General features: G+C 38.3%; 1 protein-coding gene across 7 annotated transcripts in view; it reads left to right on the top strand.

Moving 5' to 3' along the window:
* The window catches only part of PLXNB2 (plexin B2), a 303,826-nt gene extending 294,030 nt beyond the window's left edge, over positions 1-9,796 (top strand). For all 7 annotated transcript variants that reach the window (XM_088141661.1, XM_088141659.1, XM_088141663.1 and 4 more), the window contains 5 exons: positions 1,857-2,004; positions 3,179-3,243; positions 5,027-5,102; positions 8,994-9,068; positions 9,659-9,796. In XM_088141661.1, coding sequence (XP_087997787.1) covers positions 1,857-2,004; positions 3,179-3,243; positions 5,027-5,102; positions 8,994-9,068; positions 9,659-9,763 — 469 coding nt within the window. In that variant the 3' untranslated portion in view covers positions 9,764-9,796. The remainder of the gene's footprint in view (positions 1-1,856; positions 2,005-3,178; positions 3,244-5,026; positions 5,103-8,993; positions 9,069-9,658) is intronic.
* The last annotated feature ends 3,508 nt before the right edge of the window (positions 9,797-13,304 follow it).

Below are 13,304 nucleotides of genomic sequence, written 5' to 3'. Positions count from 1 at the left end.
CTTCACTGAGGAAAGAAAGTCTTCTCCCTGGCCTTTTATACAACTGTCTGTTGAATCTTTATCAGCCCAAGAATCCACCATCACATGACCTCCATTCTAAGGTTAGGGAAATTGCCATGTACCTAGTAATAGAAAATCCATGCATATACATGGTTCGGTGGTCACAGTCTGTTTCCAACAGATGTATTTTACCTATTTACTATTTGTTTATTAAATTTGTTTCCCACCTTTCCTTCAGTTGTTCAAGGTAGCAAGCACAGGGTTCTCCCTTAATTTTATCTCCACAGCAACAACTCTGAGTTGAGCTCAGAGAGAATGACCACTATCATTCAGTAAGTGTCCTGGGCTAAAGATGGGCTGATTCTGAGTCTTTCCATTCTAGTCCAGTATTTTAAGCACTACATCACACTGACTATTTTGGGTGCTCACATTCCTCAACTGCAAACCCTGAAAATGCAGGCCAGGAACCTCAAGATTCAATGTAATTTAATGTATTAAATTTGTAAAGCTGCCCAGTTCAGAATGACTGGGTGGCACAGAGTATTGAAAGCAGATAAAAAAACAATTACTAAAAGATGAAGTGACCCAGAAGATTTGGCAAAATGAGAGAGAAATCAATAGGAATATGTTTAACAAAACATTAAAGGAGAATTATGGAAACATTAAAACAGAAGCAGATTGGAATTTTCTCTAAAAGACAGCAGCCTTTTTCAGTTGTTACAAAGGAGTATACAACTCACCGTGCACTTAATGGTGAGTGGTCCCTCCTTCTATAGAATCTTGTGAAAAGCCAATATTCACAAATTATAGACAGTGGTCTGCACAAGAAACCCTAATGCTGCAGGTCACAGTAGGGTCATAGCGAAGGATTTGTGCATCGAGTTCTCCAGCTGTTCACTGAAATCACTAGCACAATTTTACCAACGAGAAGGGCTATCACGTCTGTTGCTGTTGTAAGTTTGCAACACCTGAAAAGCTCCAGAGGTGGCACAGAATATGTGGCAGCCCAGATTCTTACTCTTTTCACTTTTGCCTATCAACATTGGAGCTCAATTTGAAAGCCTTTATCTTTATTCTTTCTGTAGCTGGACTTTCCTTTGGAATCAGTATGTATCAGCAATGTGAACACTCAGGTTCTATATTTTGACTGAGTACTCAGAGCCTTACAGCTGCATACAAATCATTGTTACAGAGCTATCAAGTTTTTGCTGAATAAGCCTGCTTCTCTTCTTTGGATCATGGAGCTTTTTGACATATAGCCAATCAAATTGCCATTAGTGGCAGTTAATCATTTAAATTCTTTTTAGTATAAGCAGCGCATTCTGGAAGCTATTTTACTGAGCTTGTTAATATGATATATTAAGGTAGAAATCTTCTGGGTTACTCAGAATAAGCCATCTTATTGGTGCATTCTGCCTTATTTCTTCCACTTGGTGCCTCCTCCTTAAATAAACCAGGAAAATTCTACCTGAGATTTGCTTAGCATTTCATGAAAATCACACTCTGGTTTGTTGCTCTCCAAAAAATCCAAATCAGAGGCAACAAGTCCATGAGTAGAACTTTGAGTAGAATAGCAAACAAACCAGCCTTGGATGGTTTAGTTAATTATTTGTGTTGCCAAGAGAAGCAAAGCAGAAATAATAAGGTAGAATGCATCAGCGTACACGCTTGATTCTATTAATCCAAATGTCTGAAGAATTCCTATTTTTGATGACATGCAAAGAAGCCTACTTAGTACCTACGTAGTAGGTAGAATCATTTAGTAATAACAACACTTTTTGCTTGTCAGGATTAGTTTTCTACTTTTTAATTTCCTCCTGAATACTGGTTTCAGTTATTTCTTGTTTTCTTTCCAGCTTGCCTCTTAGGTTCTGGGTAAACATACTGAAGAATCCCCATTTCATCTTTGATGTTCACGTTCACGAAGTAGTAGATGCTTCCTTGTCAGTCATCGCACAAACTTTCATGGATGCTTGCACAAGAACAGAGCACAAGCTAAGCAGGGTAAGGCTTTATCTTAAGTTCTGTGTCTCTGATCAACACAGCAGTAATCACACCTTCCTCAATCCTATTGCATTGGAATCCAGCTATAATAATTATAGAGGACACCAGGTTGGGAAGACTGATAGAGAAAAGCCTTTATGAAAGGCATTAATTCATTTTTCCATTGGCTGTAAGGGATATTTATGCTGCTTCATAGAGGCAGGGATGTTTATTTCCTGCAGCCTCTAAAATACATCTCATGATACAATATTTTTAGTTACTTGAAAATAATGATGTCACCATTCCTGACTAACTGGTACTTGCCCCTTCTGTCGCCAAAATTGCTAGAGAACGGCTTGTGGCCAGGGTTGATGAGGTCTAGGACAACATGTTGTGAGAGAGGATAGCTAGAAAGAGAGATGGTACTGGAGTAGGTAGAGGGCAGAGAAAGAATCACAAGTTACTATTACATCTGAATAGATTCCTATTGCATTGGAATCCAGCTATAATAATTATAGAGGACACCAGGTTGGGAAGACTGATAGAGAAAAGCCTTTATGAAAGGCATTAATTCACATTAACACATCCACAGGATCCTTTTTTAGATAGCAATAAAGAAAATGTAATTCCAAGGTCTCAGAATACAGAGGCTCAAGGAGTGTTGATCTGCTCTTCAGAAATCAGGTGCTCTGCAGATGCTTACACTGCCTGCTAAGCCTACCTCCTGAAGAAGACTTGTATGGTTCTTTCCCATAACAGCAGATATGTGTGTGTGTGGGGGGGGGGGGGTTCTCTCTCTCTCTCTCTCTCTCTTTCATGCTTTGAAAGGGAAAGAACTTTTTAACATGCCACGGGCTTTCTTCATACTGCTTGATGGAACACACCAAATTTCTGTTTTCCAAATGGAATGCAGCAGCAGGCACAAAGGAAGGAAAATGTACAAGATGGCGGTCTCAGCATCACAGTCAAAGCTTCACCCCTGCAAAAGGGGTAGAGCTTCAGTCATGATGCTGCACCTGCCATCTTGCAGATTTTGACACACACACACACACACACACACCTTGTTACCCATGATGTTCTCGCATACACCTTATTGAAAGGAATGGATTTTCCACCACCCCAAATCTCTGCAACCGTAGATAAAATCAAAAATATGAGTTTCAAACACCATATTTCACTGCCTTCTTTTTTTCAGGATTCTCCAAGTAACAAGTTACTCTATGCAAAAGAGATCTCTACATATAAGAAAATGGTGGAAGAGTAAGTAGAGAGAGCCACAGATTTGTTATTTCATATTCTCAGTGACAAAACTCTTTTTGCTTTTCTCACGTGACATTCCTACTTAGTGGCAAGTTGGTTCTAAATATGCCCTGAATACAAATTATCAAGATAAAAATAATTTCACCAGGAGGTTTATCATGTGAAAAGTGACATGGAAATTAGGCAAAATAATGATAAACTCAAATAATATAACAATCGTATATTCATTTTCAAAATAGATAGCAATTTAACAGTACCAAATGAAACTGAATTAATGTGTAGAATTATTTTTCAATATTCGAATATGCTCATCATTTTTAAAAATGTCTCGGCTTTTGCCTTTGTATTTTGCTCCAGTATTTCACTGTGATTGCTTTCTCTTTTTAAATATATGGTGCAGGCATGTGTGTTTATAGTATGGATTTAGAAAATAAGTTACTTACTTTAATTCCCTGTCCAAGAAATACTTTCAGAAGTGAAAAAAGTATGACAACAAATCTGTCAGGAAGCAAAAGTTTATAGTATCATAAAAATTTAAAGAATTTCATGTGACATGAATTTTTGTAAGGTAGCATCTATCCTGAGATGAAGTTTTCCCAGTTAAGTCACTAAGGCTGCCTGCCTTTGCTCTAAAGAAGAGGAAGTCACTGCATGGAAAATCAGAAAAAGTAACAGAAAACATTTGGGGCTGTCACTGAAACATAGAGTGAGAAGTTTGGGCAGGTGGGCACCTATTGCTCTACTGTCCCTTTTGATTTCTTGACCCTCAAAATGAGGCTATGGGTGTAGCAAATACTCAGATGAGCCACATCCTTGCTGCAGTATCTCTACTGATGCATCTGTTTGGGAACCACAATGAAGCATCATGGTAGATAGCTCTTCCGGAAAGTGACGTTGACTATAGTGGCTTTAAGAGTAGCCATCCACTGAAATGCTTAAGTTCAGGCCAAGGAATTAGAAGGGAATGAGTGTGCGAGAAGCTCTGGTGACCGGAAAACTCTACAGAAAGTCACTTATGTCTATGTCTTGTTTTCCGAGCACCCTTTGGTTTGCTTATCAGTCTGGGGTGCTGTCCCCAAACTGTTAGAATGGGAGAAGGGCTGGCAGGGACTTTGGCCCTAATCTATCAGATAGATGGCTTATTGGCCATAAGCAGATCCCTAACAACCCACATGTATTCAACGGTCCACTTTGCTGCTGAATTCAACCAGAATTCAGCAGCAAGGTGGACAGTTTTGGTGGTCTGTTTTTTCATGTGTTTTTTCCAAAGTTGAAAATGGTGATGAGAATTAGAGGTCTCCCATCCTCATGCTTAACCTCCCAACCCAAAAATGTCTCAAATGTCATTTTCCAGAGATTAGGGAGTTAAGAATAAGAATGGAGACATTTTTTCCCCTAAAATGGCATCTTCCCATGCCATTACCAGACAGCTGCTTGTGGCCTGCTGCTATAATATTGCTAATCTCTGGCCTATGGTAATGTTTTCATTCTGCATCATGAGAAGGACAACCTTGCTATTTTAATTCATTTTAACAGTCAAGAATTGCATTACAATCTCTAAAAACCTGCAAAATCCAGCATGGAGTAAACTTCAGGTCCTGACATTAATCTAAAAGAAGGAGATCAGATCATTTTTTTATAAAAATGTCAAAGATTAAAATCAGCAAGCATCCCTTAAAAGTTCTAGTTCAGTAATGTCTGTTAAGAAAATGTCAGAAATTCAATACAAAGTGTTAAAGTATTTTTAAAAGGTTATTACTTCAGCTAAAACATTTTTTTCCAGTTATTATAGAGGTATTCGCCAGATGGTACAAGTGAGTGATCAAGACATGAATACACATTTAGCAGAGATTTCTCGAGTAAGTACAAAATTGGAAACAAACCCTGAAATATGGATAAAAGTAGAACTGCTAGGTTATTTGTCTTGTCTTGTCTTGGGTTATTTTTGCCATATTTCCCATCTTGTGTCAGTCCTCTGGAGTTCTTTTCACTTTTTTTTTTCCAAGGTTTTGGCATTCCTCATAGTTCAATTCAGTGGTTGACCATGCTTGAGATCCATGGGGAACCTTCAGTAGTTTCAAATCAGTTTTATTTATGTAATCCCCTGGGTCAAGTTATCCAGCTCAGATTGATTGATCCATCTATATTTTATATGTTATTCAATCCAACAAGGCTCAAAGCAGCTTTAAATAAGAAATAAAGAGCAGTGAAACAAAGCAGCAGTATTCTGACAAACAGCTACAACATCCAAATCCACAGCAACAGGTTTCTCAACAGTGTGTTCCCAAGACCCTCAGGAAAGGTTTTTATGGTGTGACCCAACCAAAAATTCTTGCAGTGTCTTGTTTAATTTAAGCACTTTAAATTGCCCCCAAATCAAACTCGTCACTAGACACCTCTTGTGGTAAAGGTGGTATATGGGAAAATCTAGCAGTTCCCATCATTATGTAAGCCATTGCATTCTGGACCAGATGAAGCTTCCGGGTGGTCTTCAAGGGCAGCCCCATGTAAAGTGCATTGAACTAGTCTACACATGATGCATCAGTATAAGTCACTGTGAGCAGGGCATCCTAGAAAAGTCTATAACTGGTGTACTAGATGAAATTGGGCAAAGCCTTTCCTAGCTACCTATTCTTCAAGCAGCAGCTATGAGTCTAAAAGGACCCCTAAGTTACAAACTAATTCTACATAGGACAGAACTAAAGAAAACCAAAGATGGAACATCTCTGGTATCAGAAGGCTTCTGAACCCATAACTACTCTGTTGTGCCGGGATTAAGCTTGAACCTCTTCATCCTTACCCTAACAGCCTCCAGACCCAGGATAAGACCACTACATGACCTGTTTGGCCTGGGATTGAGATATACAGTACTGTGCAAAAGTTTTAGGCAGTTGTGAAAAAGTGCTGTAAAGTAAGAATGCTTTCAAAAATATATATTGTAACTGTTTATGTTGATCAATTTACAAAATACAAAGTGAGTGAACAGAAGAAAAACCCAAATCAAATCAATATTTGGTGTGACCACCCTTTGCCTTCAAAACAGCATCAATTCTTCTAGGTACACTTGCACACAGTTTTTGAAGGAACCCGGCAGGTAGGTTGTTCCAAACATCTTGGAGAACTAGCCACAGATCTCCCGTGGATGTAGGCTGCCTCAGATCCTTCTGTCTCTTCATGTAATCCCAGACAGACTCGATGATGTTGAGATCAGGGCTCTGTGGGGGCCAAACCTGGAATCATTTCTAGAACTCCTTGTTCTTCTTTAAGCTAAAGATAGTTCTTAATGACATTGGCTATATGTTTGGGGCCGTTGTGCTGCTGCAGAATAAATTTGAGGCCAATCGCACACCTCCCTGATGGTATGGCATGATGGATAAGGATCTGCCTGTATTTCTCAGCATTGAGGACACCATTGATCCTGACCAAATCTCCAACTCCATTTGCAGAAATGCAGCCCCAAACTTGCAAGGAACCTTCACCATGCTTCACGGTTGCCTGCAGACACTCATTATTGTACCGCTCTCCAGCCCTTCAGCAAACAAACTGCCTCCTGCTACAGCCGAATATTTCAAATTTTGACTCATCAGTCCAGAGCACCTGCTGCCATTTTTCTGCACCCCAGTTCCTGCATAGTTGAGTCACTTAGCCTTGTTTCCACATCAGAGGTATGGCTTTTTGGCCACTGTTCTTCCAGGAAGGCCACTTCTGGCCAGACCTCTTCAGACAGTAAATGGTTGTACCTGGGACCCACTGGTTTCCACCAGTTCTGTGCAGATGGCACTGCTGGACATCTTCCAGTGTCAAAGGGAAGTAAGCACAATGTGTCTTTCATCTGCTGCATTAAGTTTCCTTGGCCAACCACTGCATCTGTGGTCCTCAGCATTGCCCATTTCTTTGTGCTTCTTCAAAAGAGCTTGAACAGCACATCTTGAAACCCCAGTCTGCTTTGAAAATTTTGCCTGGGAGAGACCTTGCTGATGCAGTCTAACTACCTTGTGTCTTGTTGCTGTGCTCAGTCTTGCCATGGTGTATGGCCTGCAACATGAACTGTCTTCCACAACCTCATCTTACTAGCAGAGTTTGGCTGTTCCTCACCCAGTTTTAAGCCTCCTACACAGCTGTTTCTGTTTCAGTTAATGCCTGTGTTTCAACCTACACATGAAATTGATGATCATTAGTACCTGCTTGGTATAATTGGTTAATCATACACCTGACTCTAATCCTACAAGATCCCTGACTTTGTGTGCAAGTGTACAAAGTGTGCAAGTGTAAGAATTGATGCTGTTTTGAAGCCAAAGGGTGGTCATACCAACACAAAAAGATTTGATTTAGATTTTTCTTCTGTTTGCTCACTTTGCAATTTGTAAATTGATAAACATAAACAATTACAATATATATTTTTGAAAGCATTCTTACTTTACAGCATTTTTTCACACCTGCCTAAAACTTTTGCACAGTACTGTACAATTGAGTATCATCCCCAAATTGATGATATATAACAACATGCTAATAGATAGCCTCACCCAGTAGTTTCATATGGATGTTAAGTAGGAGACTATTGGCTCCCTTCCCACTACCACTGAATAGAACCCCCCTTTAAGGAAAAAAGAATCCCACAGGAAAATAATACTGCAAAGGCAGTCCAGTAAGATACCTTGATTGATGGTATCAAAAGCCCATGAGAGGACAAGCAAAACCTGGGGAGCTGCATTTTCATTGTCCTGATCTCATCCTAGTTTGTGCACAAGAGCGATCAGTGCAATCTTAATACCATGCCCAGACCTGAAACCTGCTGTAAGAGATCCAAATAATACATTTCCTCCTGGGCTCTTTGCAGTTATAGACCTACTACCTTCTCCACAACCTTCCTTAAAATGGGTAGATTAGATTTAGGACAGTAATTATCCAATATCCAAAACTCAGGTAATTTTTACTGCTTGCTTCCTTATCTCTGATATATGTAGTGGTAACAAATGAAAAGATTCCAGGTGGAGCTACTCTAAACCTCTGTTTATATTTTTATTGGTTTAGATTATATTAACAGGGGGTTGGACACGAAGGACGTATGTTTCCTCCAGAAGCAGAGTGGGCATGTTACTATTATTAGTATCACTTCAAATCAAATAATAATTTTTAAAAAAATAATGACCCAAGGTTTACAAATTAACCAAATTTCCCAAGGTGTCAATATTCTCGCACAAGATCTTGTGATATTTCAGCCAGTTTTTTAGATGATGGTGATAATGATGATGGTGATGATGATGATGATGATGATGATGATTGACACCCATGTTATGATGCAAGTTCGCATGTCACCATTCTGCACTTGAAAAGTCTGCTGACCTCTACTCCAAGTATCTGATTGGCCTCATGAGAAACAGCATAGATTTCTACCCTGATTCACTAGGAGCTGTTTTTAGAATTTAACCAGATAAGTTTTATGCTGTTAGAGATCTTGCCAATACAGCTAGTGAATATGTCTGCAGTGTTAGTTTCTGCTTGATGTTTACTCTATTTCCTATGGTGGAGTAAATAGTATAGGGGCTACAACAAATCAGCAAGCAAACTTGATGTGAGGTCTCTGATAAAAATCAGCTCCACTTCCTTACCAACCTGAACAGCTTTTAAATTCTGGGGTATAGATAAAGGAACAGTATTACATCTGGTGCACCTATTTATGTTCCATGAAAGTTCTTGTGTAGCCAGCTCTATGCTTGACGCGCTGTTTTTCTTCTTGTTTAATTTAATAGGCCCACACAGACTCATTAAACACCCTTGTGGCTTTACACCAGCTCTACCAATATACTAACAAGTACTATGATGAGGTAAGCTTCCACCACTGAGATTGCTTTGTTATTATTCTGTAAAAAGTCATGAGACAGGCAAAAGATCTAACAAGCTGATTTGCCTCCAAGCTGGTAATTTCCTGCCTTACCTGATGCTTGGCTTTGACCAAGATACTGTAATTCTGATATATTGGGAGAAATATACATCTTTAAAGCATGTACAGAAGAATCCCATGTGTAAATATAGGTGTATGCATTATGGGATTTTATATCCCAAATACAGCAGATTTTCTGGCCACGTTAGACAAGAATAATGAAGTGTTGCTTATTAACAAAATATCCAGGAGGCCCCAAATGTCACAAGCCTGGCTTACCCACCTTGAAGTAGATGATGAAATAAATTTTGCCATTCACTTGATAGTAGGTTTTTCTCTAACATTTTGAAAATCCCATTGTCTGCTGTCTGCTCGCAATGAGGAAAATAGCTTTGCAAGATTTGTAATACCAGATAAGGTTCTTTCTGGTTAATAGATAGCATACTTTAAAACCCCTGGACACGTCTCTCCAGAAATACTTATAGGATCATGTTGTAATATCTTGACTTGAATCTTATATGTTTTTTTTTTTAGATCATAAATGCACTAGAAGAAGACCCAGCTGCACAAAAAATGCAGCTTGCTATTCGATTACAGCAAATAGCAGCTGCTTTAGAGCATAAAGTGACTGACCTTTGATTTGAAAGCTGCAATAAAAAAGTCTGATATGAAGATGTGTAAATTCATTCTCCCTAATAAGAAAATAGTGTTCTATTTTTTAATGTGTAATTACAATTTTAAATGAAAAAACAAAAGGCTCCTTTTTATATAGAACAACTGTAATGTAAAGAGTTTTTACTGTAAATTATGCTTCTAATTAAAATCTTGTGTGGTGTATAAATGAATTTCCAGAGGGAAATGCGGGAGGTCCATAGGGGGTGGGGTAGGGTGGGGGAAGTTATACTCATTTAATCAAATAGTACAATCTTTGAAACATCAGCATTTTTAGACGTCATTATGCTAGTAAAATCACTACCTATAATTTCTTTATACTTTAAGCAATATTTGTACTAGAAAAATGATAGCATATTGGAAAAATAAATGCAATATCCCCTTTTAATTTTAATAACTGGAAATAGCTTTTTTCCCTCTTTTTTTGAAAATCCAGTCATCAATCTTCTGCTTAGGAGGAGGATATAAACAACTTATTTGTGATAATTTTCCTTTTTAGGAGATTGCAATGGATTTGGGTACCATATTTCTTTTACATTCATGTGAACTTAAGTGCTAGAACACTTGGTTGTGACCGCTGTCCCCAAACCCGCCTTTTCACATTCAAAGCCGATGATGCTGTAGATCTATTGTGATGGTTTGCTTCTTTATCTTGGAAGGTGTCCACAAGTCTGAGAACATCACCTTGAATCCTGTGTACCAGCTTCAACATAGTATACAAATACTAGAACTCTGGAAGACATTTATATTCCTCAATAGGAAATTGGATGAGATCCCTAGGTACTTCGACAGAGCCAAAGTTGATCCAGTGTGCCATCAGCACAAAGGGAACCAGGAGATACAGCTCTTTTTCTCTGAGTTTTAGGAAAGCGATGGTTACACGTGTCAACGTACTGTTGCCATTTGGAATCTGAATTATGCACCACAGGCGCTATACCCTTGGGGCATAGTTTTAGCTAGATAGTGCAGGCTGCTTTTCTGAGGTAGCAAGTATCCAAAGTTCAGAAATACCTGGTTCTGGATCTGGATTCGGCTCTTCTTATCCTCAGACCATTCCTTAAGATCCCTGGTAAAAAGTACAGACAGCAAATTCTACTTGTTCAAACGTTTTTTCAAATCAAACTGGCCTTTCTTTTTGTTCTTTTTTAATTGTTAATTATTATATATGCTAATGTGCCTTACTTGTACTAATTATGTGGATCTGAATGGTTTTGTAAAGAGAATCATATCAAAAATATTTATGTGTGGTTTGATGACTTTTGTGAGAAAATTTGACCAGCAGAATGCCTGTAATTAGCTTTTGCCAATAATGCACAGTTTGACCCGATTCAAATATGTGTATCTTTTGTTGGAATGGTTCATAGGATTTTTTTTTTTAATGAATTTTCACGTTATCCTGGGAAGATTGCTATTTGATTGTTTTAAAACACAAGCTGAAACAAAACACACTCTGTGTTTGAAATATAAAATACTCTTTGTAAGGAAATCCCATGCCTTGTCTAGGATGAACACCACCTGAGCCTTGGAAAACTGCAATGAATGGAATTATCATCATTGCCTTTGCAGTAGAAATTAAAGTACCTGATTGAAGACGTAATGTGTGTGAACAGTACTGGCTTACAGACAAGCTTATAAAACTTGATATGTAATCTCAAAATGCTACATTGCACGTGCATATGCACACACAAGCAATCTTAATTACATTTATTTTTCACAATAAGGTGGGTTGTTTTGGTCAATTCAGTAGCATTTTCCAGGTAGCACTGTCCTTTGGTACCATAAATTTGCTTGGCTCTTAACATGATAACAATTTTATTTGCTACCTCTCTCTGTATTGGAGTTAATCTCAACTTTTGTCTTGATGTCAGTTTTAAAATGTATTTTAATTAATCTCTTTTTGATTTCTGTAGAGTGGGTTACAGGCAATATAGGCTGATGACAACGTTCATTGCCTACTGTAGGGGAATTGCAGAATCATGGCGTACTACTTCCCTTGTTTTTCTTTTGTTTTCTTAAGTTGTATGCACACTTTAGCATATGGAACTATGAATTGTTTGGATCAGGTTACCTAAGAATTCTGGGTCAAACTAAGCTTCTTTTACTTGCCTTCTGACTGATCAACAAACATGCTTATCTGCTTTGTTTTGTCATCATTTGTAAATCCTGTTAATTGTAAATCAAATACAAGGTTTTTTTTTTCCACAAAGCGTTTTCCTTGAATTTTTAATGTTTCTTCTTAATTCTTTTTTAAAAATAGATCTTTGAGTTGGCTTTTCAATAAGATTCCTCTGTAACTGTGATTGCATATTAGGTCACAAGTTGATGCCTCAGAAAAATGTCCTCTAGTTATTGAGAAGTTGGGGAAGAGCTTCAAAGTGGCAATGCAGAGTCTTCAAAAAGATATGGCACCTCAAATCCTCGAGGTTGAGTAGGTTTAAGCGGGAGCTGAGTTGCTTCCCAAAATACTTCTTCAAATGTTAGTGGCAACAGCAATATTCAATGTGCTGAGTCATTAATGTGTGTGTGTCTTTTCTAAATCATCAGTCATGTTAGCATATAAGCTTTTTGTGGTAAATTCCAGCAAAAGTTGTAAGATTTTGGCTCAATATTTTCTGTTTACATCTTGCATCATTTAACACAGTTAAACCAGAACTCTGCACAAACTCTGCAATCCCAAAACTTCCCCAGGATTTCAAAGGGGTCAGATAATATCTCTTATGTTCAGTCCAAAGAACGGCTGAATTCTGAAATCCCTTGTTCCAGGCAGTGACTGAAAGTAGGTTACATTTGGAAACCTAAATCCATCTTTCTCATTAGGTAATTGTAATTTACACAAGGAAAAACTCACAGGAAGTTGGTGCTGATACTGAGTACTCTTTAAAGTTACGTATTTCACACCTGTGAAGAATTGAAAATCACGATTAGCAGCAGCAGCAGCCCACAAACTGGTATAAAATTTCTGATTATTACTTACAATGAAAAGGAATCCTTTTCTAAACTAAAAAACAGGAAGGGAAGATTGAGAGAGAAACAAACATCTCTTCTTCTTTGCACCCTCCCTGCTTTGAGTTTGTTGGTGGCCCACAAGACAGTGCATTTTAATGGAGCAATATATTTGCTTTGTCCACTGATGAAAAAAGGAAGGCAGAACTCTTGCATGCAACGGACAGTTTGGCTTCAAAATGATGAGGGATTTGTAGTACTGAGGCCATCATGGAACAAGCTGCTTCTGCTTTTTAATAGTGACCAGGAGCAAAATAAACAGGAAAGGAAGGGACAAGCTTTCTTTCAGGCGTTTGAGGAAGCATCACAACTGCTCAGACGAGAGGTCTAGCAATCCTATTTTTATTGATCAGATTATGAAACCCAATTAAATGATCCAGATTGGGGGTTTGAGGGGAAATGGATGCAAAGAGTTTGGGATAATTTCCAATTTTAGGCTATCAACATTATTTTGGATCAAAATGCTGATAGCCTAAAGCGAGCTGGTTAGTGCTCCAGTTTTAAA

This window comes from Python bivittatus, unplaced genomic scaffold (assembly GCF_059951505.1).
Source record: "Python bivittatus isolate LINGU-HERP-01145 unplaced genomic scaffold, Pbiv_v1 ctg000330_np1212, whole genome shotgun sequence".
Classification (NCBI taxonomy): Eukaryota; Metazoa; Chordata; class Lepidosauria; order Squamata; family Pythonidae; genus Python; species Python bivittatus.
The sequence above is the reverse complement of the archived record's forward strand: the minus strand, read 5'-3'. Positions and strand labels throughout refer to the sequence as shown.